This window comes from Ochotona curzoniae, unplaced genomic scaffold (genome assembly GCF_017591425.1).
Source record: "Ochotona curzoniae isolate NIBS_2020 unplaced genomic scaffold, NIBS_Ocur_1.0 contig_4792, whole genome shotgun sequence".
NCBI classification, from domain to species: domain Eukaryota; kingdom Metazoa; phylum Chordata; class Mammalia; order Lagomorpha; family Ochotonidae; genus Ochotona; species Ochotona curzoniae.
In genome coordinates this window covers 11,459,882-11,476,863 of record NW_024466389.1, presented here as the reverse complement: position 1 = coordinate 11,476,863, position 16,982 = coordinate 11,459,882, and the positions used below count along the sequence as shown (strand labels likewise).

General features: G+C 52.8%; 1 protein-coding gene across 1 annotated transcript; it reads right to left on the bottom strand.

The window, feature by feature from the left end:
* Positions 1–1,384: 1,384 nt before the first annotated feature.
* LOC121161548 (aflatoxin B1 aldehyde reductase member 3-like) lies at positions 1,385–7,375 on the bottom strand. The gene is made up of 7 exons (XM_040987997.1): positions 7,056–7,375; positions 5,210–5,397; positions 4,921–5,025; positions 4,212–4,308; positions 3,910–4,009; positions 3,322–3,451; positions 1,385–1,772 (listed from the first exon to the last, which is right to left on the bottom strand). The coding sequence occupies exons 1-7, from the start codon at positions 7,270–7,272 to the stop codon at positions 1,611–1,613; spliced, it is 999 nt and encodes a 332-aa protein (XP_040843931.1). The 5' UTR covers positions 7,273–7,375; the 3' UTR covers positions 1,385–1,610.
* Between the last annotated feature and the right edge of the window lie 9,607 nt (positions 7,376–16,982).

The window sequence follows — 16,982 nt, the reverse complement described above, 5'->3', positions numbered from 1 at the left end:
AGAAGAAATGGAATATTTAGAAACCATTGCCTCATCTGCTTCCCCTAATCCTTACCCTCCCATGCTGGTCATTGGTCCACATGGGTATGCATCCTTCTCAACTATGTAAACATCATCAAAATAAAAAAATTTTAAAGGAGTCATGCATTTATTTGAAAGAAAAATTTAAGGATAGCAATGGATAGAAAGAGATAGGAGTAGATCTTTAAAGAATTAGTTATTTTTATTGGAAAGGCAGATACACAGAGAGAAGGAGATACAGAAAGAAAGATCTTCTACCCACTGGTTCATTCCAAAAGTGGCCGCAACGTTTGGAGCTGAACCAATCTGAAGCCAGGAGTCAGGAGCTTCTTCTGGGTCTCCCACGTGGGTTAAGGTTCGCAAGGCTTTGAGCTATCCTTGACTGCTTTCCCAACTTCACAAGCTGGAGGCTGGATGGGAAGTGGATCCAATGGAGGCTGTATGGGATCCTGGAACTTGCAAGACAAGAATGGATTTAGCCACCAAGCCATCATGCTGAGCTTGAGAGAGATCTTCCATTCAAAGATTAATTCTCCTAATGGCCGCATGGTCGGAGCTAGGCTGCTCTGAAGTCAGGATCTTCTGAGTCTCCCACATGGGTTCAGGAGCCCAAGCATGTGGCTACTCTTCCCTGATTGCCCAACCTTGAGCAGGGAGCTGGATCATAAGGAAAGAATCTGGGACATAAATCAGCAGCCATATGGGTTGATGGCACCCTGGCGAGGGCATTCATCTACTGAGCCACAGCTCTGGAACTTCAAACAGTGTTTTAATAGGTTGGAGATGAATTTCCAGGTGCTCACCTGCATCACGTGTGGGCAGCAGTCTCTCAACATGTCTATTAAACCCTACCCCAACCCAGGACTGCAGAGAATGGCTACAGTGATGGGTCAACAGCAACCTCAGGTCCAGGACTCTGCTGGACAGCCTTGTAGGACCAGCTGAGGGCAGTGTGGACCTGACTGCCTGTGCTCCACCGCCAAGAGCAGGAGGTCATGGCAATGGCAGAGTAAAGCCACCAGTGAGATGGGGACAGGAAGAAGGGGCTGACCTCCTGATGGTACTTTCACCTGCTGGTGCTGGTGCTCATGGCATGACCTGCTCCAAAGGTCCCACTGCTGAGTGCTGGGAGGAGGGTCAGAGAGAGAGCTGACCCATTGTAAGGGGGAGGCCCCTTCTCACTGTGAGGAGGCTGAGTGCCTCTCAGCTGCTGGGAGTTCAGGCAGGAACTGGGATGAGGACTGGGGAGACCCCGGTGATACCCTCCCTGACATCTGCCCTTGAAGACCCAGGCTCTTAGCCCTGCTCTCAGCAGCCCAGGTCAGGCAGGGAACAAGTTGCAAGCAGCAGAGCAGACACATTGGTGGGTTCACCCGAGCCCAGCTGCAGCCAGGGCAGGGCAGCTTTATTCCACAGGACCTACTGTGTGGGGCTCAGCCTCAGCCTCCCACACGGCAAAGGCACAAGGCAGGGCAGTCTACAGGAGCAGGCAGGGACCCAGAGAGTCTGCAGAGACCACAGCCAGTCAGTGAAAGCCAGAGGGGTTTGGGGTGTGACACAAAGGCCGGGACACATGTGCCACCCAGAACTTAGCGGAAGTAGTTGGGACATTTGTGAGCAACCAGGTTCCAGGCTTGGTCAAAGGCTTCCACAACTTCCGACTTCAGTGGTCCCTCCTTCACGGCTGCCAGGTTCGTCTCCAGCTGCTGCAGGCTGGACATGCCCAGGATGACTGCATCCCCATGGGTGCCCTGCAGGGAACAGCACACGTCAGCTCACGCAGCAGCACTCAGTGCCCAGCCCTGCTGCTTGTGCAGCTCTGGGTCCCTGGACCAGACAGGACTCAAGGGGCCTGGGCAGCTGTGGCTTTGTCACTCCCTGCCTGTGTCCTTGTCCCTGGGACCACCTGCTCACCCACACACAGACCTTCGTCCAGAGCCCGGTCCTGCCACCCAGCAGCTGAGCAAACATGGCTTAGCTGGTGACCCTCTCTGAGCCTGCGTGTCCTCCACTCTCAGTGTGGTCAAGGAGTAAAGAAAAACCATGTAAAGCACTCTGCCTGCAATTGCCGAGCTCATTCATATGTGAGGCTGCTGCAAGGAATTCATGAAAAATAAAACTGGAAATAAAGTCCTTAGCATGCTCAAATTTTGAATCTAGGGATCATCTTTGTGGTGTAGCAAGTTGACCCACTGCCTGCAATGCCAACTCCCATCTTGGCACTGGCTTGTATCCAGGCTGCTCCTCTTCTGATCAGCTCTCTAGCAACAGCCTGGAATACAGCAGCACATGTCCCAAATGTTTGCTACTCAGCCATCCTCAGGAGAGACCTGCAGGAAGCTCCCGGTACCTGGTGTAGGACTGCCAAGACCTGGCACTGCAGGCTTTTAGGGGGTGAACCAGCAGATGGAAGATTCCCTCTCTCTCTCTCTTTTCTGTTATTCTGCCTCTCAGACTAACAAGTAAGTCTTTTAAAAAGTTTTCTTTTTTTTTTAATCCGAGCACCTTTAAGATAGTACATATTATTGATAAAGTTCTGGTAGACTTGTCATATACATGGATTGCAAAACTTTTCTGCATCTAACACACTTTCCTTGTGATTCCAAATTTTCACATTCATTTTTCTAGTTCTTATTAGTTGAGGAACTAAGAGAGAGACAACTGCAGATGGAGAGGGCTCCCATCCTTAGTTTCATTCCTAAAGGACCATGACAGTCCATGCAGGGTCAGAGCTTGAGCCAGGAGGCAGCAACACAGGGCAGGTCTCCCATGTGGGGGCAGGGATCCAGTGCCCGCAGCCCTCAACCCTGCCTCCCAGGCTCTGCACTGCCCTAAACAGGTTCTCTGAGCTGGGCAGTGTAACAGTAAACCTGAGTGCTCATTTCAGCACCTACACTGGGAGGAGCCTCGCTGGTGGCCTGAGCAGGTATCCAAGCCGACGGTGGTGAAAGGTTCATGAGGAAGGCTGGTGACACTGGGAGAGAGAGTCCCAGCTCCCAGCAAGGAGGGAGAATTCGGGGGTTGGTGGTTACAGTTGTGTTATCATTGCAACCCACATGACATCCATGTGTACTTGCATTTCCTCATCTATACTGGGATAGCAGGTGCCTAAGTCCCCAAGTTATGGCCAACTTCATGTTCATGAACCCTTACTCGAGAACTCAACAATTATATGAGAACAAAAATATCAGAAACAGACACACAAGATTTGGGTGCCAAAAAAGTTTGTAAGAAGAAAAAACAAAATCTGGGCCCTAAAAATACAGAGCAGAAATTACACACATGGGACAGGAGAGCTACCTTCAGTTGGGAGTGGTGGTACATCCAGCGCAGGGTGGCTGAGGTCAAGCTGGGGGCGTTGGAGCCATATGCAGCCTGCAGGGCCTTCTGCACCAGGTCGATGCCCTGGAAATGTTCCTCTGTCCAGTAACTGGGTGGGTGAGGAACAGGAACAGAGAGACACACATGAGGCTGACACTTAAAGCAGCATCCAAAGACCCAACCAAGCATCCAATCCTCTCCACACCTGCTGCATGGAGGAGCCTCCCCAGGCTGCAGGCTCCGTCCCCTCCCCACACACCCCAGTGACAGCTCTGGTCCTGAGAGACAGGCACCTGTCCTCAAGTGACTGAGTGCAGCTGAGGGAGCTGGGACAGGGCAGAGCGCAGGCCTCCTGAGCCTCTAGTCCTGCTCTCTTCCTGCCTGGCAGGTGACTGCTCAGGACTGAGCAAGAACTTGGAAGGCCACGTGGTCCTGGGATGCCCATTCCTCACAGGAACCACTGAAGGCATTGCAGTTGCTACAGCGATCCACAGAGGCAGGTGCAAGCAGGAAGGGAACCCCGGTTCATAGACATGCCCCACCATCCAGTCAGATATCACAGCTCACCGATCCTTGTACATCTGAGCCCATTTATTCCCAAAGAAGCGACACGCAGGCTTGGTATCATTCTTCTCCTCGTACTTGTACCTGCCGGTCAGCAGCCCCCCTGCAAGAGCCCCACCATCAGAATCCTGGCATAGGACCCCTCAGGTTGGGAGACCCCAGGAGGGACGAAGGGAGCAGCCCCACTCCTTTGCAGTCCCTCCATCTTCCCAGTTCGATGCTGGGCATCACTCAGGCAGCAGAAGCAGAGACAACCTCAGGGCTCCCATTCTGCCCAGTGGACCTGTGTCCAGGCCTCCACGTACCAGCCAAAGGGTTGAAGGCATAGAACCTCAATCCAAAGTGCCTGAGACAGGGGAACAGCTCCTTCTCCACCATGCGGGTGACAGCATTGTACATGCCCTGCGGGGACAGACACCAGCTACAAGGAAGTCCTTAAGTAATATTCTCTGAAGAATATACCATCTGTGTCACAGTGCTGGGCACTCATCAGGCGGGGTGTCACAATGAGATCCCCAGGAGGACAGAGTCAGAGGGATAATGCCCTTAACCTCCAAATATTCAGCACTAAGTGAAAACAAAAGAAATAAAAAATGTCATTGAAAAAGAGGCCATCTGTGTGCCCCAAGGAGCTCTGCCCATGCCCAGCATGCAGCCCAAGGGGGACACATCCTGGCTCACTGGTGAAGGAGGAGGTAAAGGAGGGCATGTGCACTGGGGCTCCTGGGAACCACAGGGAAAGGCTTCCTGGGGAACAGCCACCTGGGGGAGCCCTGAGCTCTTCTCCCAGGGACTCAGCACTGTCCCAGGCTGACAGTAAACCCAGGATGAGGGAGGAGCCAGTGCACACCCAGCACAGAGGGAGCAGCTGCCCGGGTCAGGGTGAAGAACTGAATGCCTCCTAGACCTCACCCAGTAGCCACTCAGAGGGTCTAAGATGGTGCAGAGCAGTAGGGACACTCTGTGAGACACGAGGTCCCCAGGATAGCAGAGCCGTGGAGCGCTGGTCCTCACCTGGTACACAGTGGGCTGGATCCAGCCGTTCTTCTTGCACAGGGTGCAGATCTCAGCAACCTCCCAGGAGGAGTAGTTGGACACACCCAGCTCTACGAACTTGCCCTGTGGGGAGAGGCTGTGCTCAGCACTAGTGTAGGACAGGAAGCCAGCAGGGGTGTTTGTGGAGTAATGGGGTGGTGCAATGTGCCCCAGCCACTTGTCACTGCTGTGATAGTCACTGTTGGCATCAGAATGACAGCAGGCAGAGGATACTTCTGAGGTGAATGAAGGGCAATGTTGCCCTCACCTCCTTGTGCAGCTCATGGCAGGCACGCAGTGTCTCCTCTATGGGGGTGTTGTGGTCAGGCACGTGCAAATAGAAGAGGTCCACACGAGGACTCTGCAGCCGCTTCAGTGACGTCTCCAGCTGGTTCCGCACACTCTCAGGCTTTAGTGTCAGCCCGTCAAATGGGAGGGCCTTGGTGGCAATTTTCACTAGGAGGCAACAGACATGGAGGTCAGGGTAAATTGTTACATATTGCTCTGGGTCCAGTGCAACAGTGCAGAGACACAGCTGACTGCCCTTCCCAGCTCTGCCCTCACAGCTCTGGGACCTGGAGAAGTTCCCAGGCCCCTCTGAGCCTCATTTCTCCCACCTGCATCACGGGTGGGAACCGGCTGCACCTGTCACGAGGTGCTGAGAAATGAGCATCTGCTTAGAGTTTAGGAAGCAGGACAGGGCACAAGGTGCTTGGGGAGCCCAGGGCACAGGGGACAAGGACACATGGGACCTCAAGAGCTTCCTTGGAGTCTGACTCCCAGAGCCACAGGGAAGGCAGAGGCTGCTGCCACCTGGCAAGTGGAGGAAGCTCGCTCCTCCAGGCAGATGCCAGGGGCAGGAGCACTGGGCAATGGGGACCATCTATCTTGGAAGAGATGAGGTTTGGTGACACTCTCTGGGGACATTTCCATTCCTCCATCATCCTCCACTCTTTCTGTATCTAACCAAGACGACTGTGGCCCAGTGACCCAGCCTCAAGGAGGGAGCAGAAGGATTTGATCAGGACACCAGCAACTTCAGGAAAAGAATCAGCAGCAACAATAGGGACCAGATGTGAGTTGTCCTGGGAGGCAGGCAGGGTGTGTAGAGGGAGGGTCCCCTGAGATGCAGGTGCCTCAGAGCAGTGGGATCAGGGGTAAGACTCCACCGGGCCATGCCTCCCCAGGGAAGGAGGCTAAGGTGCCAACACACAACACTGACGTTGCTGACACTGCTGAGTTCTCACTGCACCTGCCAGTCCAGGCTAAAGCCACTCCAGGATGTATGATCCCTGAGGACATTTCCACCTACCATGTTCCTCCTGCATGACCTATGGCTCTTCCAGCCATGCCAGTCTTGAGCCATAGCACACCCAGCCCTGCCTGCAGCTGCTCCTCCCTTGCACTCCTGCGGCCACATTAACTTCCTCGCAGGACAGTGCTCCCTCTATGACCAGCCTTCCTCTGTCCTCCAAGGGATGGGATCCTTGCTGGGCAAGCTCTGTGCTGACTATAGGAGGGGTTTGTATCCTGTAACCCAAGGCAGAAACTGGCATGAGAGGCACCCTATGCTGCTCCCCATCTTCCATGCCGTGCAGCGTCCATGGCTCCTGGGTGCTCATGGCACTGCCAACTCCACAGGGCACTGTAAGCAAAGTTGAGTCCTGCTGAGGGGACGGCCTGGGCCCGGGAGGAAGTAGAACTGTACTTTGTTCCAAGTGTGTTGGGAGCTGTGCCAACCTCAGCCAGGGTGTGAAGGTTGGGATGCAGTAAGCCAGGGGTTAGGGCACCTGCTGTGTTAGAGGAGGCTGCCACTGTGCCAGGGTCTGGGTGTTTAGTGCCCAGAGCTGGCTTGGCTGGAGGATTGCAGGCTAGACCAGAGAGGTGGGTCCTGGGCAACCAATCCGGAGGGGAAAAAAAAAAAAGAAAGGGAGGGAAGACAAGGCACCATCCAGGTGCCCAGGGCAATGCTTCCCTGCGGGCTCTGGGCTCCCAGAGCTGCCCTGTCAGCTAAGAAATGTCAGTGCAGGAAGTGGCAGGTGCAGGGCTGGGCTGGGTCCTGTGGTTCAGGGTCAGCTGTGCATGGAGCAGGCTACTTCAGGGGTCACAGTTACCTTTGCAGTCGCTGCGGCCCAGCCCGAGTCCCAGGCCACCCAGGATGGTCTCCGACTGGCCTTCTGCGTAGTAGAAGGCCGTGTCGATCTCGTTGTAGCCCTGATCCAGGAAGGCGCGCGCTGTTGCGACGCTTGCTGCTTGGTCCATGCGGCGCCCAAATTCCATGGCGCCCAGGATCGTGGAGACGGCCCGGCGTTGTGGCATCGGACAGGACATGGTGGCGGCGACAGCGGTAGTGACCGAGGACTCCGAAAAAGAGGGTTAGGATGGCAACTTTTGCAGGCAGGACCCAAAGTGAAAGCAACTGGTCCCTTTTAAGGCTCGTTGGGGGAGATAGGGGGCGGGAGGGCGCATAGCAGGAAGTCATGCATTGGTGGAGGATGGCGATGTGGGCGGGGACGGAGGCGGGTCGGTGCTGGTGAATGGATGGAGACAGGGGCGTGGCGGAGTAGTGGAGCCTGCTGAAGGGGGTTCAGGCAGGACACAGGGAGCTGTGGGCGAGACCTAGGGGCGTGGCTTGGAGACAAGGACTTTGAGAATGCACTGCAAAAGGGGAGGTGAGGGAACCAGGGCAGAGAGAGCAGCAGTGTAGGACCGAAGTGGGTGCTGGGAGAGGCCACGTTGACCTCAAAAAGTTCTGATACTGTCTTCACTTCTCTGTGTTGGGCTCTCCATCGATGACCCGGGTTTTGGCCGCGGTCGCAGGAAAATGAGCTGGGTGTCCCGGGCCCATCTGCTTTCACTTCTGCCTGCCTGAACTGCACCAGGTCCTGCTTCCCTCCTGGAGGGCATCTGAGCACAGTGTGGTCACTATGAGGCTCAGGCTGTGACTCCTGTCCCCGTGGAGGACAGCCTCACCTGTCGCGAGAAAGAAGTGTGAAGCTAGTGTTCTATACCCAAGAAACAACACCTTTCTTCTGTTCTTAAGCATGTATTCCTTTGTTTACATGGCTGAGCCACAGACAAATATGACCACAAAGAGAGACAGAGAGATCCCTTGTGCTGCTTCACTCCCCAGATGGCATCAACCAAGGCCAGGAGCCAGGACTCCTGCCTGGGCTCCCACAGGGGTGGCAGCCTTCTTCCTCTTGTGGCTGGGGAGTGTTGTGTTACAAGTGTGTTTTCCCCACATGCTTTATCCATTGCTCAGTTGATTAACACTGGGCTGTTTCCATGCACACACACACATATACACACACAAATATATGATATATAATGCATGCATATATTTACTTTTTTTGCATAAGTGAATGGATTGCAGACCCATGCACATCTCCGGGTGTGATGAGAAGTGGTTTGATGGGAAGAGGTGGATGGGGGAGAAGGTGGGAGAGGGAAGAGACTCCACCCTCTCTCCTGTGACAGGGGCAGGAAGGACAGGAGATGTTGTGCTGCTCCTTGCTGCCAGAGCCCATCAGTGCCCAGGGACAGAGATGGACCCCTGGGGTTTTTTCTGGGAGCCTCATGGGGGCAAATGTTCTGAGGGTTCACTCGATTGTTCTGAGATGGTATTGGCTTCATTGCACCAAGTTTGAGATACCACTTCCCATATGTGCCAGCTGTCCGTGATTTGTTGTGTCCACAGCTTTGATGCTTGGTGGAGAATTTGGCAGATAGTGTTGTGCAGCCTGGTCTTCTGTCCATCTTCCAGTGAGCCAAGCAAGGTTCTCTGTTGGATCAGAGAGGCTGGCTGTTGTTGTCTCTATTTATATGCTCTCATGTGCACCATGGGGTCCTGTAACTCAGCCTCACCCTGCCTGTCCCCCAGACCCAGCAAGGGCTGCGGTTTGGTCAGGTAACCCTCAAGAACCCTAACCAGACCAATGCCCAGATCCAACCCTATATGCTGCTGTGGCCCAGCCCAACTCTCACCCTCACACCTGGTTCTTTCTTGTACTGGTGGGTACTACAGCCTAGGTGGGGAGCTCCCTGAGGATCCCTTCTAGGTCTGTCCCCAGACCCAGCTCTTGTGTGCACATATGGCTACTGGGACCTGACTTGCCCTACTTCCAGAACTGACTCTTTTGTGCACCAGCGAGTGTTATGGCTTTGCTTGGCCTGCTCCCACAACCAACTCTTGTACCAACAGGTGCTATAGCCTAGTTGGGAAGATCCCTAGCAAGCCTGCCCCCAGACTCAGCTCTCACATTCTCCAGTGGATGCTGCTGTCATGTGTTCTAGTGAGCGCTATGCCTGGCTCTGCTCCCAGCTCTAGTTCTCACACAAACTGGCAGGTGCTGCAGACCCCAGATCTGACACTCATTGGTGGGTACTGTGGCTTAGTGGGGACAACCCCTAAGATCTCCTACCAGACCTGTTCCCAAACATGGCTCTCACAAACACTGGTGAGTGCTGTGACCTAGCCTGGCCCAGTCCTCCCCTAGCCCCAGCTCCTATGTCAGTGGATGTTTAGACCCTGACCAGGGAGACCCTCTGCAATCTTCTGTTTTGATTCACCCCATCTCAGCAACCTTGATTACCTGTGGGTACAGTATCCTGGGTCATGGAGACCAGAAGAAATCATTTCTTGTATGTCAAAGGAACTGTCAGTGGCCACTATTCTGACCCATACCCTGATTCCCAGACTCCCCTCACACATATGCTTATGGCGACAGCAATGGCACAGATCTTTAAAAATAGAGAGAGAGAATAGGTAAGTAGGATGGCATACTGGCACAGTTAACAGAGTTGGCTTTAGTCAGGCCCAAAATGCCCACCAGCTACTGCCTGCTTTTCTCCCAGCAAAATTGCACCCTAGGCCACTGTCTTCAGTTTGGCTGTTTCCACTTTCTAGCTATCATGAGTGACGCTGCTCTGAAGATCCATGGACAAACTCTGACGAGGGCACAGGTTCATTTCTCTTGACAATACACATGAGCAATGGCCTGGCATGCCTCTATGTTGAAGCTCTGCGGGGCTGCCAGCCTGCTTTCCATGTGGCTCTTCCATTTCCTTTTCAAGCAACATTGGGAGGTAAAGTTTGTTTATTTATTCTTACAGTAATTTTAAAAAAATATATTTTGACAATCTTTACATAGTTAATTAGGGTAAAAGAAAAAAAGGGTCAAGGGCTACAGGAAAGTGTGTAAGAGTATTATTTTTTCCCAATTGTTTCCTTCATGTTTAAAGGGGGTATTAAGGGAGAAGGCCCACCCAATTTCCCACCCTCCCCAGGTCCCCCATGTAGGGTATGCTCTGAGGTTCTTGCTCAATTGGTTTTGATAGTTCACCAGTTATGAATCGCTGCCAATCTTGCCACTCCAAGCATGATGAGGTCCTTGAGGATTCCACTGATTGACACAGTCCATCATAGAGTCTCTGTTTGCCCCATATTTCGCTGCCAAGATATAGCTGGGATGGTTGGTTGACCTGTTCTGTCTTCTCTTTTCTTGGTTACGGTTCTGAGTCCAGCATTTCGATTGGGGAAATCTCTAATGAAACTTTTAATCAGGTCTGTGCCCTGCCAGAGGAGTTGCCCAGGCTCCTCCATCAGAACCTCTCCCAATGCCAGGTTTCACGCTTACCAGTGGGTCCATGAGCCAGCCCTACTCAGTCCACCTCCAGTCATAGCAGGAACAGTGGCTTTTCCTGACTGGCCTTCAACCCAATCTGGTCCTTGCTGTTGTACATTTCAGCCCAGCCATGGTTTGTCCATACCCATATATGGCTCATACATGGCTCAGTAGGGGTTTGAGGCCTTGCCTAGTCCATCACACATCTACCCTGGTCCTCCAGGACACCAGAGGGTGTTTGGGTCTGGCCCGGTTCAGTGCATCCAATCCCAGTCCACACTTGTGCCAAGGGAGACTACGACCATTTCCAGATCAGAACGCAACCCCCGTTCCAGGTCGCACACCCCTTGCTGGGAACCTCATCCCAGCTAGGGTTGTCCCCTTAGCTCCCCAACCGGGCATGTTCCCAGCCATAGATCACATGCATGCCAGTGGTTGCTCTGACTCAGCTTGGCACAGCCCCTCACCTGTCCTGACCTCTGCCTTAGACACTGTGGCTTAGCGTTCCTGGCTCATGCAGATAAGTAGGTGCAAGAGCCTAGCTCGGCATGACCTGTGCTCCGTCCTGGTCTCTAGTTTTGCTTGTGGGCTAAGATTTGCTCAGTCATGCCTGCTCTACCCTGTTCCATTACCAATTGACACATTTGCCAGCTGTTGGAGCTACTTTGCCCAGCTTGTCCAACCCCCAGGTCTGGACCACATGTTCACCAGTGGGAGCTATGACTAGCCAGGGGAGTTTCCCAAGTGCCTCCACTTGATCCATTCCCAGACCCAATTCTCATACATACTATTGGGTTTAGGCCAGTGCCCAGCGCAGTCTAGCCTTCCATTTGGCCTTGTATGAGCTGGTGAATGTTGCAGCCCGGCCACCCCACACCCTATTCAGGATGCACATTCGGGTGCTGCTGCCCTGACCAGTCCAGACTATTGGGGGTTCCTTTACCTGTAATTGATGGCAGGCTCCTTGGTCACACCTAGCTTAGTCCATCACCACCCCAACTCTTGAGATAACAAGTGGGACTAGAATTTTCGCAGGATGTGGCCCACACATCCCTCACAGAATCTATCCCCCGGTTATGGTTCTTGAGTGCTAGTTAATGTAATGGCTTGCTTAATGTGACCCTTCTCCTGATCCATCATATCAGGTAACATAATATAATTCTGCAGAACAAGGGGAGGTAAAGTTTTACAGTTCCCAACCCTCATCAACACTTTCCCTTCCTCCGCCAGCCTATGTGTGGTTTGATTGACTTTTACCTGCTGAGTCACTGTGATTTTGCAATTACCGTATGTGCACTGCCATGGAGAGCTTTGCATGTGATCTTTGCCATTTGAAGATCTTCCTGGAGACAGTTAGATTCCTGTCCTCTGACCAGTCCATTGTCCAGTTGTGTGTACATTTTATCCAGTGATAAGAGCCACTACCATAACCTAGACATATGCTCCTTGGCTGATATGTGTTGGCCAATATCTTTTGCCATTTTACCCAAATGGTTGCATATATCAGCCTTTCCTTATTTCATCTCCAAAAGCCAAGCAAAGCAGTAAAGTTCCTTTCTGCTCATGGTATTGTAGGTTCATTGTCCAAAGTCAAGTAGCCCTGAAGATGTCGTGTCCAGGAGGGTGGAAGGTGGGAGAACATTTGCAGACTGAAGGTTTCCTGGTCATCCAGGGAACAGAAAAGAACTGGGCTAAACTCTGTGTATATGTATAGCTTAGAGAACTGCCTCACAAGGAGCTGAATCAGAAGTGGAGCATCCAGGATACAAACTGTCTTCCATAAAAGTTACCAATATCACAGGTGGAGGTCCAGCCCACCATGCCACAGCACTAGTTCCAAGCCTCCAATTATCATCCCTACATCACTACCATCAATCCATTAACTGTTAATAAAACTTTAGGTCTAACTGCCTGCTTATTGTCCAATTCATTAGTTTACTTTCCTTGACATCACATGACTTACCTCAGAAATCCCTGCCTAGCTCAAAGTTGTGAAGATTTACTCCTGGGTTTTCCCCTAAGAGTTTTAGGATGTGGCTTTGACACTTGGGGTTCTTCCATGTGCAGTTGATCTGAAGGGATGGCGTGAGCTAGGTGTGCAAGCTCAGACATCTGCCTGAGGACACTGGTCATCCCAGAACCCCAGGCTGAGGACGATTCCCTCCCCACTTCTCTCAAACCCACTCGCAGTCCCCGGGCACGGGCATTTCAGAACTCACAGTTCTAGTTCTCTGACTCGTGTCTATCCTACAGGCATTCCACACTGCCTCTGTTACTGTAGCTCCTTAGTAAGGAAGTAGGATATAAGGTTATTGAGGTCACAAGATTTTGAAATGTACACTTAGATGTTTTACAATGCACATTGTCCATGAACTGATTAAAGACTCCTGGTAGGCACAGAATTTAAAACTTTTGTAGATTTATTCATGTACTTATATGAAAGGCAGAGCTACAGAGACTTCGAGTGAGAACTTCCATGTGCTGGTTCATTACCCCGCTGGAGAGGAACAGCCAGGGATTAGCCAGGCCAAATTAGGCAGCCTCCATCTGGGTTCTGGGGTACTTGTAGTTGGACTATTAGGAGTCAAAGCTGGGAACTGAACCCAGTCCTCGCACAGGGTACATGAGCATCTTAATCGTGAGGCTGGGTGCACCTTTAGCAACCACACTGGGTAGAAACCTCGCACAGGGCTGACCCATTGCCATGTCCAAGGCAGACTGTGCAGAAATGGTCACACCAGGGAGACTGGGCACAATGACGGAGACCGAGGCCCAGCTCCCAGCACACGACAGAGATGGATGTGTTTGTGGTTATCGCTGTGCCAGCATTGTGACCCCCACAACAGCCATATATGTTTGCCATTCCTCATCAGCATCACTGGGATAGCAGGTGCATAAGGCCAAAGTCACAGTCAACTTCATGTTGGTGAGCCCTTATTCCAGAACTCAGCACACACATTAGTGCAAAGAGCACCAGAAACAGATCCATGAGAACTAGGTTAAAAAAAAGTTTCATGAGAAGAAAAAAACCAAAATCCAAACATCCCCTTGAGCCTCCCATAATGAAACAGAAGGAGCTGTGTGCCCTGGACCGTGGAGTAACTTCAGCTGGGAGTGGTGATACCAGATAGCAGCCAAGGTCAGGCTGGCCGCACTGGACCATAGGCAGCCTGCAGGGCCTCCCGCACTAGGCTGATGCCCTTCAAGTGTTTCTCCTTCCAGTAACTGGGTGGATGGGAATGGTGGCCAATGGTCACATGCATGTGGAGACAGTTGAGCGCACATCTGAACAGCTGACCCACTCCACACCTGCTGCACGGCGGGCCTCCCCAGGCCGCTGGCTCCCTCCCCAGAGGCCCCATGACATCTCTGGTCCTGAGAGTCATGCACTTGGCCTCATCTAACCAAGGGCAGCAAAGGAGCTGAGTCAGGGTGGGATGAGGCCCAGTGCTCCTGAGCTCCCAGTCCCTTTCCTGCCTGGCATGTAACTGCTCAGGACAGAGTTATGGCTTGGAAGACCACAAGGTCCTCTGGACTCCCATTCTTGCACTCATTGTTGGCACTGGTTTGAGTCCCCACAGCTCTGTTTCCAGCTCAGCTTCCCATTTACATTCTAGGAAAGCAGCAGAGGATGGCTCATTGCTTAAGCCCTCATCCATGTGGCCGACTGTGAAGAAGTCCCTGGCTCCTGGCTTCTGTCTTCAGGTATGACTAGCTCAAGCCATTGCGTTCATACAGAGAGTGAACCAGCAGATGGAAGGCTTTTTCCTCTCTGTATCTATCCTTCTCTCAGAATTCTGCATTTTAAATAATTCTTTTAAAAACAAAGTCTTTCAAAACATGAGGAGGCCATACACTTAGGTGAACCATATGCAGGGATGGAGTGGCCAGGGAAGCACATGATGGCAAAGAAATGTGACTGCCCTCTGTCCTGTGTCCACAGAAACAGACAGAGAGCCTTGCCAGGTTGCCAGAGCACACAGGAGCCCAAGAAGGACAGTGGTTTGCCTCCATACCAGTCCAGGTGCCCAGTCAGGGAGGTGCACCTCGGGGAGGGGTCACCTGATTGATAGACAGGCAGGTGGGATTTCCATAGACTAGGGAGGTGTGGCTACCCAGCTTGTGATCCCAAGCTAGCTGCATAGCTGCCCCTGCATTCACTCCTCAGAGATTTCTGATCCTTGATCTTGAGGGCTGCCTCAGGGCACAGACCCATCACATCCTCTGCAGTTACTTCCTGCTGATCAGGGACATACGACTTGTCCATCCTGGCTTCAGAAATGTTTCTGTCATGTCTCTGTCTCAGGTCTCTGAAAAGACAAAGCACTTCTGCTCGGTGCCAATGGCTTTGTCCCCACATCATGCTCAGTGCTCTGAGACGCTTTTGGCGTCTGAGGTCTTTGGAGGGTTCAGAGGAGCAGGCTGGCTTAACTTTCATGTGCACCTGACCATGTTCTTCACCTTGGCACAGGGGTCAGTAACTGAGGTGGGCCCATGATGTGCCGTGTGGGCTGAGGCCAGACCACATACCCACCTCTCTGCTGCCTGATGTGTGATCCTGATGTGTTTGAGGCTAACATGAACTGGAAGCACAGGCTGTTTCCTGACGTTACAGGTGATTAGTGTACCCTGCTTCTGTAGCAGGTGCAGTGGTCTGAGCCAGGGAGTCCTGGAGTGCTGGTTCTTCAGCCTCCCTGCTGGCATGCACCTGCCTTCATGTGACTGAGCGCAGGCAAAGGAGCTGAGACAGAGCAGAGCTGAGACCCTCTGAGCCTCTAGCCCATGTTCTCTTCTCTGGTTGCCAGGTGAGTGCTCAGGACTGAAGAGGCAGAACCTGCAAGGCCACATGGCCTTGGGAAGGCCATTCTTCATAGCAGATTCAAAAAAAGAAGGAGGAGGAGGAAGGAGCGCACTGGCCACACTGCAGGTGTTGAGGTGGTATTCGCAGTGATTGCCTTGCCCTCTACAAGCAACTAAACATCTCACCCACAGGGAAACGAACAACTCAAACATCACTAAACAATTCAGACTATTTCTTCACAAAGAAGTGAGCCCAGGCTTTATTTCATCTTGTCCTCATGCTTGTATTTGCCAGGCGCAATCCACCTGTACAAAAATGCCATCAGACCACCTGCCCTAGACCTTCCCTTAGGCTGACATACCCCCTCAGGCAGGGAGACTCCACAAAAAAAAGAGGCAGCAGCCCCACCTCTTTCCAGGCTCTCTGGCCCAGGAAACCCACCCAAGCGGTTGTAGGCATAGGACCTCAATCCAAAGTGCCTGAGACAGGGGAACAACTCCTTCTCTCCCATCCTGGTGATGGCGCTGTACATGTGCTGTGGGTACGGGCACCAGCTGCATGGGTATCTCCAAAAGTCCTGTTCAGTGAGGAATACCCCAACCATGCCACAGGGATGGGCACCCCAGGGCTAGGTGTTACACCAAGACCCACAGAAGGACTGGGAACCAGAGGGAAAAGACCCTCCCACTCCAGGTGTTTAGAGCAAGGTGCAAGGAGCAGGAGAGTCAGAGGGCAAGGCCCTTCATCTCCAAGGATTTTGCACTAAGTAAAAAAAAAAGAAAGAAAAAGTAAATGTCATTGAAAAAAGAGGCCATCTGTGTGCCCCAGTGAGCTCTGCCCAGCATGCACCCCAGGGGGGCACATCCTGGTTCATGGGGGAGGAGGAGCTGAGGGAGAGCCTATGCACTTGGGTTCCTGGGAACCACAGGGAAAGGCTTCCTGGGGAACAGCCACCTGGGGTAGCCCTAAACACTTCTCCCAGGGACTCAGCACTATACCAGGCTGATAGGCAAAGCCAGCCAGGAGGGAGGAGCCAGTGCACAGCCAGCACAGAGGGAGGAGCTGCCTGGGTCAGGCTGAGGAGCTGGGATGTCAGCCAGACCTCACCCAGCAGCCACTCAGAGGGTCTAAGAGGGCTAGGGTTCCTCTGTGGGGATAGGGCCCCAGGTTAAGCAGAGCTGTGGAGCGCTGGCCCTCACCTGGTACACAGTGGGCTGGATCCAGCCATTCTTCTTGCACAGGGTGCAGATCTCAGCCACCTCCCGGGAGGAGTAGTTGGACACACCCAGCTCCACAAACTTGCCCTGTGGGGAGAGGCTGTGCTCAGCACCACTGTAGAACAAGAAGTCAGGTAAGGTGAGCCCCAGTCCTCATGGGAACTGTCCTACTTGCCCTTCTACCCCTTGGTATCAATATGACAAGGAGCAGAGTCCTGAGGCCTGGGCCGCCCTCACTTCTTGGTGCAGCTCATTGTAGGCATGCAGCGTCTCCTCTATGGGGGTGCTGAGGTCAGGCAAGTGCAGGTAGAAGTTGTCCACCCATGGACGCTGCAGCTGCTAGAGCATCTCCACTTGGGTCCGCACACTCTCAGGCTTCAGTGTCCTTCTATCCAG

Excerpts from the sequence above, each read along its gene's own strand:
- LOC121161548 (XM_040987997.1), bottom strand. The coding sequence starts at position 7,272 with ATGTCCTGTCCGATGCCACAACGCCGGGCCGTCTCCACGATCCTGGGC. Across the intron at positions 5,026-5,209 it reads GCCATGAGCTGCACAAGGAG|GGCAAGTTCGTAGAGCTGGG; the intron begins GTGAGGGCAACA and ends CTCTCCCCACAG. Across the intron at positions 1,773-3,321 it reads ACCACCACTCCCAACTGAAG|GGCACCCATGGGGATGCAGT; the intron begins GTAGCTCTCCTG and ends TGTTCCCTGCAG.